General features: G+C 35.8%; 1 protein-coding gene across 2 annotated transcripts in view; it reads right to left on the bottom strand.

The window, feature by feature from the left end:
• Nucleotides 1-17,754, bottom strand: part of col2a1b (collagen, type II, alpha 1b) — a 152,354-nt gene that overhangs the window by 78,654 nt on the left and 55,946 nt on the right. For both annotated transcript variants that reach the window (XM_061887092.1, XM_061887084.1), the window contains 11 exons: nt 14,610-14,708; nt 14,442-14,495; nt 12,703-12,810; nt 12,466-12,519; nt 5,744-5,842; nt 5,582-5,635; nt 5,353-5,451; nt 2,296-2,349; nt 2,155-2,208; nt 1,957-2,010; nt 375-428 (listed from right to left, as the gene is read on the bottom strand). In XM_061887092.1, the coding sequence (XP_061743076.1) occupies nt 375-428; nt 1,957-2,010; nt 2,155-2,208; nt 2,296-2,349; nt 5,353-5,451; nt 5,582-5,635; nt 5,744-5,842; nt 12,466-12,519; nt 12,703-12,810; nt 14,442-14,495; nt 14,610-14,708 (783 nt within the window). The remainder of the gene's footprint in view (nt 1-374; nt 429-1,956; nt 2,011-2,154; nt 2,209-2,295; nt 2,350-5,352; nt 5,452-5,581; nt 5,636-5,743; nt 5,843-12,465; nt 12,520-12,702; nt 12,811-14,441; nt 14,496-14,609; nt 14,709-17,754) is intronic.

Consider the following 17,754-nt stretch of genomic DNA (forward strand, 5'->3'; position numbering starts at 1 on the left):
TGATATATACTGTACATTACTAACCTAGTCACAGACAGTCATGATGCTGATTAAAAGATATTTACGATCAATGTGTCAGATGATGAAATAGTCCAGCAGATAAGAAATATGATGTAATTTATTTTGCAAGTGCTTTTCTATTCATTTTGCACTGTTAACAAAAATCAGCTGACTGTGATAATGAGTATTTCTGATGCTTTACAGAGAAGCAGGTCTGAGTCACAGGGTGAGGAAGAGTCGGTGGAAGGTGGCCAACTCAACTCATTATATTTTTTGCTACTAAACCCTCATTTTGGTCTAAATTCTGTACATCTTAATTAAAGATGAAATATATATTTCATATATTGGATAGAGATTGCTCCAAGAACACGTACCTGATCTCCAGGCTTGCCTCCCTCACCTGGAGGACCGGGGGGGCCGGGCAGACCCTGTGAAAAAACATGACAAAATGATATACTGATACATTATTAAACAATTATTATTGGTTATACAGAGCAATATGAGTCATGGAGGTAGGGTGAATTTCTAAATTCATACATTTAAAAAAAGGTAATATTGACTTATAATTTAAATACATTTTCAACAAAATTAAAAACTTATTGAATAAAACATTATTTTCATTATTTGTTATCACTTCCAGTTGGAGTTTTGTGCCACCAATTTGATAATAAATGAATTAAATTCAAACAAAGATTCAACAAAAGCATCATTTCCTGCTGCAGTTACTCTATTTGTCTATATTAAAGCCTGATAATATATAAATGCAATTATAAATAAAATAAGAGACCTGGATAATCAGAAAAAACTACGGAAATACGTACAATCAATATATATTTTTTAATTTAAGAATTATTATGTGTTAGTTCAACCCATCCATACATTTTCTACCGCTTATTCCCTTTGAGGTCACGGGGGGCGCTGGTGCCTATATCAGCTACAATCGGGCGGAAGGTGGCGTACATCCTGGACAAGTCGCCACCTCATTGCAGGGCCAATTTAGTGTTGCCAATCAACCTATCCCCTATCAACCCTTAAACTTTTAATTTTATAAATGTAAATACGTGTTAATTCCTGCTGTAGTCATTACCAAATCTGAATTGTTTTAAATTAAATCATTAATCAAGAAAAAAACCACCAACAAATATTTATTTTATTTTATTTCTGTTTTTTTACACTCTAACATTTATTTTAAAAATTTAAATAAGTGTCACTTCCTGCCGCAGTTATCTGTCTGTCTTCAAGTCTGATATTAATTGAATTAAATAATGAAAACAAATACATAGGACCTTATTATCCACAAAAAAAAAAAAAAAAAAAAAAAAAATATATATATATATATATATATATATATACAACTTTCTGTTATTATTTTTGTTTTCCTCTGTCTTTAACTTTAATTTTGTAAATCTAATTAGGTGTCACTTGCTGCTGCAGTTATCAGTCATACACATCTTATAAAATCCTGGAAAAAAAAGCTGATTAATTATGAAAACGAAAATCATATATCTCTAAGTCTCTGTCTCGTCTTATATTTTTATTTATAAAACTCTTCAGCTTTTTTTTAAAATTTATTTAAAGAAGTGTTATTTCCTGGTGCACTAAATTCTCCTTCAAATCCGATCCATCCAGCCGTCCTTTTTCTACCGCTTGTCCCTCTCGGGGTGGCGGGGGTGCTGGAGCCTATCCCAGCTGCACTTGGGCGGAAGGCGGGGTACACCCTGGACAAGTCGTCACCTCATTACAGGGCCAACACAGATAGCCAGACAACATTCACACACTAGGAATATAATATTAATGGAATCAATCAGAAACAAGGACAATAATAATTATTGTTTTTTATTCATACAAAAAAAAATCACAGTAAATGTTGGTGTTTTTTTACGTCATTTAATTTTTTTTATTTCTGTCCTTATTCAAATACATTTTTGGAAAATTCAACACACACGTGACACCTACCTGGAAACCAGAGGGCCCAGGCTGCCCTTGTTCCCCTCTCTCGCCAGCAGGACCCTAAAGACAAAAATTCACAATTGAAAAAAAATCATAATCACAGTAAAAGAAAATTTTAGCACATGACTTTTAAGAAATTTGTCGTGAAATCCATCATGTTTTGTTTTTTTTCTTAAAAGAAATGAGCTTGTAAATGACACATACAGCAGGTCCGGGGGGTCCAGCAGCACCGGTTTCTCCATCTTTGCCAGGTAGACCCTGAAGAAAGGAGGCCAAGGGTAATGTTAGCTTACCTCATTTCTATTACGGTGACGTATTAGAAATGAATTAGTCGTTTGTACTTACTCTCAGACCATGAGCTCCACCAAGTCCTTTCTCCCCAGACTTGCCAGGCTCACCCTAAAACACAAAAAAGTGCAGTCATTGGTTGGCATTTTGCATTAAGGGGCACATGTGCCACTGCCCCAACAGATTTAGAATATGGTAATAGGATGAAAAACATTATTAATTTGACTGAAATAAAACAATTGTTGGCGTGCTACTATGGTTTTTTACGCAAGTGGTGCCCCGTAAAGTCTGCCACTCAAACTAATATGCAAAAACTTTGCATATCCTGGAACAAAATGCAAATAAAGTATGTCCTGGTGTATTAAATTTACTGTGGACTGATGATAATACATTTAGTCTTAGCTTAGCGCAGTGTTTTTCAACCACCGCCTCGTGGCACACTATTGTACCGTGAGATATTGTTTGGTGTGCCTAATTGAGTTAAAAATATTTTTGCAAACCACTTATTATAATCCACAAATGTGCCGTTCATGAGTGTCTGTGCTGCCTAGAGCTCGGCAGAGTAACCGTGTAATACTCATCCATATCAGTAGGTGGCAGCAGGTAAAAAGGAATCTAACGCTTAAACCAAAAATAAACGAAAGGCGATTGCCGCTAAGAAAAGACATTGAAGCTATGCAGAATGGAGCTAAAACTGAACTGGCTAAAAAGTAAACTAAAACAGAATGCTGGATGACAGCAAATTCTTACAGCGTGTGGAGCAGCAGATGGCGTCCACAAAGTGCATCCGTACACGACATGACAATCAACACCAAATTAGGAGCGCAAGACAAGAACTAAAACACTACACACAGGAAAACACCAAAAAACTCCAAATAAGTCAGGGTGTGATGTGACAGGTGGTGACAGTACACCTACTTTGAGACAAGAGCTATAGTGATGCATGCTTGGTTATGCTTTGAATTTATATCCAACAATTGTGACTTTTTACTGTCAATATCGGTGGCTGAGTTTCATTTTTTAATGTTTTCTGCTGGTGGCGTGCCTCCGGATTTTTTCAATGAAAAAAATGTGCCTCGGCTCAGAAAAAGTTGAAAAACACTGACTTAGCGCATGCCTTTTTTTTTTTTTACATGACTGCTGCACCATAGATTCTGCCTAGCAACAAACAAATATGCAAAAACGTGTAAATCCTAGAAAAATGCAAATAAAGTAACAGCCGGCAGAGTCAATATACTGTATGCTAATGATAATATTTAACCTGAGCTTAGAGCAGGGGTGTCAAACTCATTTTAGCTCAGGGGCTGCATGGAGGAAAATCTGTGCACAAGCCGCCCGGACTATTAAAATCATGGCGTTAAAACTAAAGAAATACACACAACTTTCGATTGCTTTCTTTGTCTTACTTTGGCCGAAAAAAGAACGAACACATTCTTAAAATATTACAATAAAAATATAGAAAAAAAACTGCAGCAGTAAAATTTAGATCCATGAAGGAAAGAAGAAAGTGAATGAATAAGTAGTATTAACTAATAATGAATAACTGAATACAATTTTTCATGTGTATAAACATTTGTTTTCTTTTGTATTTTTAAGTAATGTATATGACAACCTTTTTCCAAAACACAATACAGAAAGTGAGATACAACAGGATAATGCATACATTTATCATTTGTTTTCAAAACGCTTACAAAAAAGTGGGACTCCAAAAATGTACTGTGGGACCCCATTTTTATGACTTGATGGGTTCCCTGGGACCCCATTTTGAAAAATTGGAGTATGGAGTATTGGTACGTGCAAAACAGCAGCAGGTGGCTGTGGCCTGCGGGCCACTTCTAATACTGATCAAATATCATCCCCGGGGGCCATAGATCATTCATTACCGGGCCGGACCTAGCCCGCAGGCTTAGACTTTGCCACCCCTAGCTTAGAACATGTCTTTTTCTTGTTTTTTACAGGACTGATGCCCCCATAAATTTTGCATAGCAACCAGCTAATATACAAAAATATTTGATTTCTCAAAACAATGCAGATAAAGTCTATCCTGGTTTACTAAATTCACTGTGTACTGTTGATGATATTATATATTTAGCTTTAGCTTAGCGCATTAAATATATATATATATGTATATATATATATATATATATATATATATATACATATATATATATATATATATATATACATATATATATATACATATATATATATATATATACATATATATATATATATATATATATATATATATACATATATATATATATATACATATATATATATATATATATATATATATATATATAGATACATACATAGATGTATACATTTTAACTGTGTATATTTATTTTTATATTTATGTATATGTGGGGGAGATGTAGCCAGCAAGAGCAAAAGTCCCCGCCCCTGTCCATGGTGCTGAGGACAGAGCACCAATCAAACAGGGGGAGTGGCAGGGGCTGACTGGAGGTGATTAGATTTCACAGGTGGTACGTGTTAATCTAATCATCTGTTGTCTTTAACAGTAGGCGGCCGGGAGCAGAAGGGAGAGAGAATACGGACGTGACTGAAAAGTCACGTTCTGGGGGGGAAAGACAATGAAAAAACCTATGTACATTAAAACCTTTGTTGAAAACTGCACGCTTGGCTCTTGTGCCGTGTCTTTGGTGGAACTGCGAAGAAAGTGACTTCCACAGTGTATATATATATATTTATATATATATATATATATATATATATATATATATATATATATATATATATATATATATATGTTTTCTTTTTACATGGGTACGGCTTCAAATTTCGCAGAGCTGCAGACATATGCAAAAACTTGTTAATCCTAGAAAACAATGTAGGTAAAGTTTTACTAAATCCACTGTGTACTGTTGATAATATATTTATCCTTAGATTAGTACATTAAATTTATATATATATATATACATTTTTTCTTTACTTAATTTATTTATGTTGGCCAATAAAATCTGCCTAGCAACAAATGCCTGCAAATACGCGTGAGTGCAGTTTTCAGTTGTATATATTAAAACAGAACTTGCAATTATGCAGAAACTGTATGACACATTTGTAGATTTATCTTAGTTTATCTTATCTTACAGTCGCTCCCTTTGGTCCAGGGAATCCCATGACGCCAGGCTGTCCACGGGCGCCCTGTGGCCCTGGGGGTCCTGGGCGGCCGTCCTCACCAGACGCTCCCTACCAAATAAGAAAAATGGATTCACTTAATTCGATGAAGCGCTTAAAAGTAGTTAAGTGTCACTATCATAATTACTGCAAGAGAAATAAATTCACATTAGAGCAGCACAATTGAATTACAGGCACTCACAGAAGGTCCCACTTTGCCTTGAGGTCCAGCATCACCGGGACGTCCGGTAAGACCCTGTCAGAGCGTACAAACACACTATCAACAAAACGCTCATTTGCATACAGACGAGATAAACAAATGTCCAATGCATTGTGGGAATTGTGTTGTGTACAAGCCACGTACTCTAGCACCCGGCAGACCGGACTCTCCGGGACGGCCTGGGTCGCCGCCAGCACCTTTGGGCCCGCTGGCGCCAGAGGGTCCGCGCTCACCAGGGGCACCCTGTGTCACAGGTGAAGAAGGCTCATCAGTTCCAATGTGGGTTTCCACATTCAGGTTCTAACCCCCTTATAAAAAAGGCCTCACTCCTGTTTCACGGGGATAAGACATTTCACTGACCCGCTGAGAGAAGAGCAGATTGAAATTCTGGCAGCTTCCTTTTGGGATGAATGAGATTTGTGTGTGAGAAGATAACATTTTAAATGGGAGTCTCCTGCTGATATGAGATGTGTGGTGTCAGAGCTGGGCTGCCACCTGACGGCCAAAACAGAGAACTACATAATCTCAGGCCATTCAGTCGATCGCAACTGGACTGTTTGGTTTTGTCTTGGAAGACCTTTTGCCTCTCATCCGACAGATCTGACCAATCTAAGTCTAAGACTATAGGTGACCAATCTAAGTCTAACGTATATATGTATATGTATATGTATATGTATATGTATATGTATATGTATATGTATATGTATACGTATAGACCAGGGGTCAGCAACCTTTACCACTCAAAGAGCCATTTTGACCCGTTTCACAAAATAAAGAAAACAATGGGAGCCACAAAACTCTTTTGAAATTTAAAATGAAATAACAGTGCATACAGAGTTTTTTCTACTTTGTGCTATGTATAAACCAGGGGTCTCAGACATGCGGCCGCACCTTAATATGAAAATGTAATGATAGTGGGGCCCGCAATTTTTTTATGAATTTCCGCTTGACAGCCTCATACTTGCCAACCATCCCAAATATTCCGAGAGACTACCGAATGACAGATCAACCATTCTCGCGAATGTTTGCAGAATTTCCCTCGATTAACAATAATAAGGGCAACCTATGAAGGTGTTACCTTTGACACCCTCTGCAACACGTCCAATGAGCTTGCCAGCCCAGTCACATGTTGTAAGAGGCTTCTGGTGACACACGCAAACGATTGCAAGGCATACTTGTTCAACAGCCATACAGGTTACACTGAGGGTTGTGATATAAACAACTTTAACACTCTTACTAATATGCGCCACACTGTGAACCCACACCAAACAAGAATGACAAACACATTTTGGGAGAACATCGGCACTGTAACACATAGGGGGTGTAACGGTACGTGTATTTGTATTGAACCGTTTCGGTACGGGGGTTTCGGTTCAGCACGCGGGTGTACCGAGCGAGTTTGGAAGCAAAAGTCTTCACAAGCTGCTCTGCTTTCTGCCTCTGTGGCTCTGTCTCAGCAGCAAGCATTGTCCCGTCCACACAACCATCTGATTGGCTACATACAAAGCCAATCAGCAGTGCGTGTTCAGAGCAATGTAACAGCCAATCAGCAGTGTGTATTCAGACTTCGGAACGATGTAGTCAATGCTTCAGCATCGAGCAGAGATATTCGTTTAGCAGGGGAGCAGCGCACTCTACCCAAATTATACTAAACACTTCCCAGTCACTAACATCACTATGACCCCGTTGACCTTCTAGAAACTTAAACTGCAGCTCAGCTAGCTCACAGTATAGGCTTGAGGTGAGGGCTAATTAGCATTTAGCGTAATATTAGCTCATTTTGCTGTGTGTGTGTGTGTGTGTGTGTGTGTGTGTGTGTGTGCGTGAGTGTGTGTGTGCGTGTGTGTGCGTGTTTTAGGGCCAGCAAAGCCCTGTCTGTCTGTTATTTCATTGAACTCCATGGTGTTCAGGGATGAATAGTCTCTCCTATTGCAATTGTACTATTTTTCAGCTATAGTTACATGAATCATTAGTAATTTAGCAGCCTAGTTTTGAATTGCAGGGTCCCTGCAATCACATGTTGATAAAAAAAATACAACATTTACATATTAAAAGTCAACTAAAGGCTTCCCAAATGCTGTAATAAATTAAGCATGATAAGTTGACATTAAACAGTTTCAATGGAAACTGTTTAATGTTGCACTTTTTATATGTAGAAGAAATGTTTTTCATTGTATTTAATCAAAGCAACAACTTGAGACAGTTTAATGTGGATTAACGTGGGCAGAATTAGTACAGTGTTCCCAATGTTAAAAGGACAAAGCCATTGTTTACAAATTTGGTAAATAAATAACCCCAGAACTTATATTTTGTTGTTTTCTTACTGTACCGAAAATGAACCGAACTGTGACCTCTAAACCGAGGTACGTACCGAAACGAAATTTTTGTGTACCGTTACACCCCTAGTAACACAACATAAGCACAAAAGAACAAATACCTAGAATCCCATGCATCCCACTCTTCCGGGCTACATTGTACACCCCGCTAGCACCAAATCCCCCCACCCCCTCCGTGTGTTGGTTGAGGTGGGCGGGGTTGGAGGGGCCTGGGTCTGGTGCTAATGTAGCCCGGAAGAGTAGGGATGCAAGGAATTCTGGGTATTTGTTCTGTTGTGTTTATGTTGTGTTACAGTGCCGATATTCTCCCAACATGTGTTTGTCATTCTTGTTTGGTGTGGGTTCACAGTGTGACGCATATTAGTAAGAGTGTTAAAGTTGTTTATATTACAACCCTCAGTGTAACCTGTATGGCTGTTGACTAAGTATGCGTTGCAGTCGCTTTCGTGGGTCAACACAGGCTGAACATAAAATGACCAGTCGACACGCAGATCGTGTGATTTAAAAGCGGGCGCGACAACATATTGTAGAGGAGGTTAAATATATTGCCATCACTGCACACCCTCAGTATTGTAGTCCAGGTGAAAATTGGAGAATGCTATCCCCGGATGATTTCTGAGAGAGGCACTAAAATCCAGAAACCTCACGGAATGGTCGTTGGGGTCGGCAATTTAGCAGCTGAGCCACATCATAGTGATCAAAGAGCCGCATGCGGCTCTGGAGCCGCGGGTTGCCGACCCCTGGTATAGACCAATGTAATGTGTCTTTGGCACTTAAAGCTTAAAATTTTACATTTTAATATTGTTTATGTTTGTACTATGTTGTCACATGATCATTGATATATATTGTCTCTATTAAAATAAAAATAAATAAATACATAAAACAAAGTTGTTTCATTGAAAAAAAAGACGTAGCCACTAAATCAAACAAGGCGCGATTCTGCAAAGCGAAAGGAACTGTTTGACCATCAATATTTATATGATTATTAATATCTGACAAGCCAATAATGATGAATTAAATATTGGTGAAATGTTATCATATGATATAATTGAGATGCAACGATAATAACCTGCCACTATCTACTCTTGGTAACCATAAAATAATTGTATTTAATTCCCTTTATTTCTGCGTAGCACCAAAGTGAATCGAACCGCACCAGAGGTCACTTGCAAGCGGATTAAGACCCATTCCTCTAATTGTTTCAGATTTGACTAAGCAATTTGTTCCAAGAGTTGGATTTAGCTCAACCTAACATGGCTAATGTGAACTAATGCCTGGTAAGTGTGTTTCTTTTTTACATGCAACGTTAAACAACACACTGTTAGCATGTCCCGTTGTACAAACAAAAATGTTATTAGCAAGTAAAGAGGCGAAACATATGCCCTGTGTGAAATTGTAGGGGCAATACCGTACGTCTTTGTAAAACAACTTTTTTTTACCCAATTGATAAAGTGCTCTGAAAGACTTAACAAAGAATCACACGATAAGTTTTGTGTGGCCCTAAGCAGGATGTGGACTGTGGCCCAATTTTGGTCCTTATTGTTAGTTATTTATCATTATGGGCCTGCTGCGAAGCAAGCAGTTTAGAAAATATCTTTGATATTTTTTAGAAAAACGATGATTTCTCCTATTTTAGTATGTGGTTAATATGCTAACACTTTATGCTAGTGTTTGTGCTCATTTTATTCGTTTAAACCTAAAAATCATGGCTTTCGATACTTGCCGCTATTTTTAAAGTATGTTAATTTCTTTGTGTTAGCATGCAAATGTTACTATGCGAATGTTAGCATGCTAACATTCTATGCTTGCATTTTTGCAAATTGTATTTGTTTAGCGTAAAGGTCTTGGCTTTTGATCATTGGCACTATCTTGGAATTTCTTTGTTACATCGCAATCTACTTGAAATTGAACCCTGATGTCTGCATTGCTTGGCACGCGAAGATAACATTTAAATGTGATTCTCCACCACACATCTCCATAAAAGGTGTGGTGTCATAGCCTGGCTGCTATCTGGTGGACAAAACAGAGAACTACATGTAATCTCAGGACATTCAATCAATCGCAATTGGACTGTTTGGTTTTGTCTTGGAAGACATGTTGCCTCTCATCCGACATATCTGACCAATCTAAATCTAAGACTAGATGTGACCAATCATAGTCTAAGACTATATGTGACCAATCTAAGTCTAACAGTAGATGTGACCAATTTAAGTCTAAACATAGATGTGACCAATCTAAGTCTACGACTAGATGTGATCATTCTAAATTTAAGACTAGATGTGACCTATCTAAGTTTAAGACTAGATGTGACCAATCTAAGTCAAAGACTAGATGTAACAATGTACGTCTAAGACTAGATGTGACCAATCCAATCCAATCCAATCCAATCCAATCCACTTTATTTATATAGCACATTTAAACAACAATAACGTTTCCAAAGTGCTGCATAGCCATGTTAAAAACAATATTTAAAAAAACAATATTATTCTCCACCAATGACTGAATAAAAACAAATCTAAGTCTAAGACTAGATGTGACCAATCTAAGTCTAAGACTGCATCTCACCAATCTAAGTCTATGACTAGATGTGGCCAATCTAAGTTTAAGACTAAATCTCACCAATCTAAGTCTATGACTAGATGTGACCAATCTAAGTCTAAGACTACATGTGACAAATCTAAGTCAAATACTAGATGTGACCAATCTAAGTCTAAGACTAGATGTGACCAATCTAAGTTAAAGACTAGATGTAACAATGTAAGTCTAGGACTAGATGTGACCAATCCAATCCAATCCAATCCACTTTATTTATATAGCACATTTAAACAACAATAACGTTTCCAAAGTGCTGGATAGCCATGTTAAAAACAATATTAAAAAAAATATATATTATGCTCCACCAATGACTGAATAAAAACAAATCTAAGTCTAAGACTAGATGTGACCAATCTAACTCTAAGACTGGATCTCACCAATCTAAGTCTATGACTAGATGTGGCCAATCTAAGTCCAAGACTAGATCTCAACAATCTAAGTCTATGACTAGATGTGACCAATCTAAGTCTAAGACTAGATGTGACAAATCTAAGTCAAATACTAGATGTGACCAATCTAAGTCTAAGACTAGATGTGACCAATCTAAATCTAAGACTAGATGCAGCCAATCTAAGTTTAAGACTAGATATGACCAATCTAAGTTTAAAACTAGATGTGACCAATCTAAATCCAAGACTAAATGTGACCAATCTAAGTCTAAGACTAGATGTGACCATTCTAAGTCTAAGACTAGATGTGACCAATCGAAGTCTAAGACTAGATGTGACCAATCTAAGACTAGATGTGTCCAATCTAAGTCTAAGACTAGCTGCAACCAATCTAACTCTAAGACTAGATGCGACCAATTTAAGTCCAAGACTAGATATGAACAATCTAAGTCCAAGACTAGATGTGATCAATATAAGTCTAAGACTAGATGTGACCAATATAAGTCTAAGACTAGATGTAACCAATCTAAGTCAAAGACTAGATGTGAACAATCTAAGTCTAAAACTAGATGCGACCAATCTAAGTCTAAGACTATATGTGACCAATCTAAGTCTCAGATTAGATGTGACCAATCCAAGACTAGATGTGACCAATCTAAGACTAGATGTGACCAATCTAAGTCTAAGATTAGATGTGACCAATCTAAATTCAAGACTAGATGTGACCAATCTAAGTCTAATACTAGATGTAACAAACTAAGTTTATAATTATGAACTGATGTAGTCTACTCGGATGAGAGGCAAAACGTCTTCTAAAACAAACCAAACAGTCCAGTTGTGATGGATTGAATGCCCAGATGTCTGCGTTGCTTGGCACGCCCAGGCCACGCCCTCTTATAAATATGCAAATAAAAATCAAAATAGTGTGAGAATGAGATATTTTTAAGTGTTCTCTTTTAATCCATAGTCATGTTTAAAGCAGCTAGTATTTGTGTCTTCACGTGACCTCTTTGCTTTTATCTTATGTCCGCAAGTAACTATTTGTTTCGTTTTAAGGTCTCCTATTGGTCGGTTCACAAAGCTGTTTTGGAATGTTGTTATCTGTTTTCAAGCCCTCAGCTGTGCTCCTTTTTGGGCGAGATGGGCTGTTTTCGTGCTACATAAGCTGACTCTTTTTTTGGTTTGGATTTAGACCGCTTCTTGCTACTGCTATTGTCGCGTTGTAAGGGCTGCTGGTCTCCTAAAGCTTTAGTAAAACTTGGCCATGTACTATTCTGTCTAGGCGGTCCTTCTTACTCAACATATATGTCATCCAAAAGGATTTGGGATTGATTAGTGTGTTTTATTCCCTGGGAGGAAGACCGGGCGTGCGCAAAAGAATATGTCTCTACGAGTTGCAATTGTCGTTGTTTACCAACATCTTTGTTTGGGTTTTGTGTGGGACTATTGAGGCAAACACATGTCCTTATCTCTGGCTTCCTTCTTTCTGAAGCATTTTCTCCTCATTATTCCGCAGTAATCCTCAGGAAATGAGGACAACACTCACCTTGGGACCAGCCAGACCATCTTGACCTGGGAAACCACGGTTACCAGGAGCTCCCTACGGACAAAGCATAAAGGCACAGTCAATATCATGATGACAATATTCATCATTCATCTCTTTGAAATCAGCCAGGTACTGGAATATGTTTCCAAGTCAAGAACAAAGGAAGAAGCATTATTGATAATAATGAACACTATAGCTTTTAGTTCGCTCTATTGAGGACATTCTGACAGCGCTCACCCTCTCTCCTGGAGGTCCAAGTGGTCCAGCGGCACCGGCCTCGCCTCTGGGTCCTCTCTTACCCTCTTCGCCCTGGGGGCCGACGGCTCCCTGAAGACCTGCTGGCCCCTACAAAAAAACCCAAAAAGAAAAATTTAGTATTGCGTCGGTATTCTTGAAATATTTGTATATGCCCCAACATGTGTTTATAAAATATATATTTTGTATAAAAGCTCTCAACAAAATGGCAATGTTAATGCTAAAATACAAGTATTACTGTTAGAAATATTGTACATTTTCTACTTTTTTTTTCTCTGTTTTACAAAGAGAACAGGTCTAACAAATAAATATTATAGCACATGATTATCTCTCACTTAAGATGTCAAATATAACTTACTAATACTTCTGGACAGGAACATTTGTGGCCCAAGGAAGCCTATTTAATATGCAACATATAATAATAATGCTAATAATTAAAGTAAATAGTTATTAGTATTAATAATAATGACATTCATTATTAATATAATTATATATTTATTTATTGTATTTTTTTATTTGTTGTTATTTCATTTGATTGGTTGTACAACAACTATAGTTCAAAAACAGGGATTTTTCACCTTTTTTCGACCTTGGGGCCCAACTTTTTCATAATAGAGGGCCCCAGGGCCTACAAAAATATTAACACTGAACTCTTGATTTTAATCATATTCAATGATTATATCTAACTTACCTGTGGAAGGATAATCACAACTTTGTATTACCTATTTTTATTATCAAGGTTTAGGTCAGGCTAATTCCAAAAATAAATACTAATCAAATTCACTGCATAAGAAGGTACTCATATGTGCTAAAATAAATACATTCTAACTTGGAAATGATAACTCAATTTTTATAAATAAATAATATTATTTATGTTTGTTTTAAACCGAACTGTTAAAATACAGCTTCACCACTGTAGTCATATTTTTTTGCGCTCAAGAAAATTCGATAGGACTTTAGCTCAAGACTTCTTTGGTTCTTTTGATATTGTTATGACTGCCCCATGTAGGCGGAAGATTGTATTACAACTAAGTACAGCTGCGGCCCATATGGACCACAGCTGAGAAACATATTTTTGGCGGCCCTCCAGGGGGCGCTAGCGGCCCAACAATGGCCATACGGTTAAGAAACACTGGTCTAGAAGCTATAACTGACAACAATAACAATTAATACTGATAATTTATTATATGTACTTCATTGATATGAAATAATAATAATGTATTTATTTTGCAATGATGAATCTACATTGTTGTTAGATAACGTTAAATTACTGGATTATTTTTCTATTATGTGTTATGATTCAGTGGTTTCACTCATAGATCACCGATATTTTTTTCAAACACGCTTTCAAAGTCTTATACATTTGATGTGTTCAACACTGTAGACTCAAACATTAATACTTTCATTTATTGATACAGTCTTTTGAAATGTAACCCTGGTACTTTTCTTTGCATTTGATGGCGCTATCTGCTGGAGGGGATAAAAGAGTGCTGCAGCTATGAATCCCGCAGAGGTTGTCGTCTCACAAGTCAACTCACACAACATACTTTAGCAGGAAGACGCTTTGATAAGACGTGATGTTTTGTAAATACAACACTGAAGGCCTGTTATTGATTATGAATGTGTACAACTGTATTTAAAATGTGAGAGGCATATCATAGGTTTACAGTATCAAAAAATTAATTCAAAATTATTTTTGTTTGATTCTCCAGAGCACTTACAAACTCTCCTTTAGGTCCCGCCTCTCCCTTAAATCCTGTGATACCAGGGTCTCCCTGGAAAAGTAAACACACAAAACAGACATCATTATGTCGTCTTCAAATACTAACGTGGAAAATATTTTTGAATCTATAACTGCTGCAAGAATTATGATTTATCTGATCAATTACAGATGTTCCTTTGGGCCCGAGAGGTCCGGTCGCTCCCTGAGGCCCGGGAGGACCACGGGGTCCGGGGAAACCCGGAGCTCCGGCGATACCGGGAGCACCCTAGAAACACAAAACATTATTTATGTATGGATAGTAACGTTGCGGAAAATACTGATGAATACTTATGCATAGTAATACAGCATAAAAATACTGATGAATACTTTTGGATAGTTATATAGCATACAATACTGATGAATACTTATGCATAGTAATACAGCATAAAAATGCTAAAGAATACTTTTGGATAGTAATATAGCATAAACTATTGATTAATACTCATGGATGTAACTGTAGCATAAAATACTGATGAATACTTATGGATAGTAATTTAGTATTAAATACTGATGAATACTTATGGAAAATACTGTAGCAGAAAATGCTGATAAATACCTATGGATAGTAATGTTGCAGGAAATACTGATGAATACTTATGGATAGTAATGCAGCATAAAATACTGATGAATACTTAAGGATAGTAATGTAGCATTAAATGCTGATGAATACTTATGGAAAATACTGTAGCATAAAATACTGATTAATACTTGTGGATAGTAATGTTGCAGAAAATACTGATGAATACTTATGGAAAAAACTGTAGCATAAAATACTAATAAATACGTATGGATAGCAATGTTGCAGGAAATACTGATGAATACTTATGGATAATACAGTAGCAAAAAATACTGATGAAAACGTATGGATAATACTGTAGCATAAAATACTGATGAATGCTTATGGATAGTAATGTAGCATTAAATACTGATGAATACTTATGGATAGTAATGTAGCATTAAATACTGATGAATACTTATGGAAAATACTGTAGCATAAAATACTGATTAATACTTGTGGATAGTAATGTTGCAGAAAATACTGATGAATACTCATGGGTAGTAATTTAGGCCAAAATACTGATGAATACTTATGAATGGTAATGTTATATAGAATACTGATAAATACTTATGGATAATATTGTGGCATAAACTACTGATGAATACTTATGGATAGTAATGTAACATAAAATACTGATGAATACTTATGGACAGTAAAGTAACATAACATACTGATGAATACTTATGATAGTAATGTAGCATAAACTACTGATGAATACTCTTGGATAATATTGTAGCACAAAATACTGATGAATACTTATGGAAATTACTGTAGCATAAGATACTGATAAACATGTATGGATAGAAATGTTGCTGGAAATACTGATGAATACTTATGAATAATAATGTAGCATAAAATACTGATGAATACTTATGGATAATAATGTAGCATAAAATACTGATGAATACTTAAAGATAGTAATATAGCATTAAATACTGATGAATACTTATGGAAAATACTGTTGCATAAAATACTGATTAATACTTGTGGATAGCAATGTTGCAGAAAATACTGATGAATACTTATGTATAATACTGTAGCATAAAATACTGATGAATACTTATGAATAGTTATGTAGTACAAAATACTGGAGAAAACTTATGGATAGTAATGTAGCATAAAATACTGGAGAAAACTTATGGATAGTAATGTAACATAAAATACTGATGTATACTTATGGCTAATACTGTAGCATAAAATACTGATGGATACTTATGGATAGTAATTTAGCATAAAATACTGATGAATACTTATGGATAGTAATGTAGCATAAAATGCTGATGAATACTTATGAATGGTAATGTTACATAGAATACTGATAAATACTTATGGATAATACTGTAGCATAAACTACTGATGAATACTTATGGATAGTAATGTTGTATAAAATACTGATAAATACTTATGGATAATACTGTAGCATAAACTACTGATGAATACTTATGGAAAGTAATGTTGTATAAAATACTGATAAATACTAATGGACCGTAATGTAACATAAAATACTGATGAATACTTATGAACAGTAAAGTAACATAACATACTGATGAATACTTATGATAGTAATGTAGCATAAACTACTGATGAATACTCTTGGATAATACTGTAGCATACCATACAGATGAATATTTATGGATAGTAATGTTGCAGAAAATACTGATGAACACCTATGGATAGTAATGTAGCATACTATACTGATGAACACTTATGATAGTACTGTAGCATAAATACTGATAAATACTTTTGGATAAATAGCATAAAATATTAATGAATACTTATGGATAGTACTGTAGCATAAAATACTGATGAATACTTATGAATGGTAATGTAGCATAAAATACTGGTGAATACTTATTGACAGTAATGTAGCAGAAAATACTGATAAATACTTATGGATAGTACTGTGGCAGAAAATACTGATAATTACCTAAAGGACAGTCATTTAGCAGAAAATACCAATGAATACTTATGGATAGTACTGTAGCAGAAAATACTGATGAATACTCGCAGATAGTAATGTAGCAGAACATACCAATGAAAACTTATGGATAGTACTGTAGCAGAAAATATTGATGAATACTTATGGCTAGTAATGTAATACTGTGTTAATTTAGTACTGATAAATACCTATGGCTAGTAATGTAATACTGTAATAATTTAGTATTGATGAATACTTATGGATAGTAATGTTGCAAAAACACTCATGGACACTTATGAATGGTGCTGTAGCAGAAAATACTGATGAATACTCACAGGTAGTAATGTAGCATAAAATAGTGATGAATACTTTTGGATAGTAATGTAGAAGAAAATAGTGATGAATACTTATGAACAGCCATACTGATGAACAGTCTTGATAGTAAAGTGGCATAAAACACTGATCAAGAACTATGGACGGTAATGGAGCAGAAAATACTGGTGAGTACTTATGGATAGTGTTAATGATAAATACTTATAAATACTAATTCAATATAGTACTGATAAATACTTATGGATAGTAATGTTGCATCGAATACCAATGAATGTGTTTATTGATTGATTGATTGATACTTTTATTAGTAGATTGCACAGTTAGGAACATATTCCGTACAATTGACCACTAAATGGTAACACCCAAATAAGTTTTTCAACTTGTTTAAGTCGAGGTCCATGTTAATCAATTCATGGTATGTGCAGTATTGTAGGAGAAAATACTGATAAATATTTATGGATA

The sequence above is a fragment of the Nerophis ophidion genome, linkage group LG02 (genome assembly GCF_033978795.1).
Source record: "Nerophis ophidion isolate RoL-2023_Sa linkage group LG02, RoL_Noph_v1.0, whole genome shotgun sequence".
NCBI classification, from domain to species: Eukaryota; Metazoa; Chordata; class Actinopteri; order Syngnathiformes; family Syngnathidae; genus Nerophis; species Nerophis ophidion.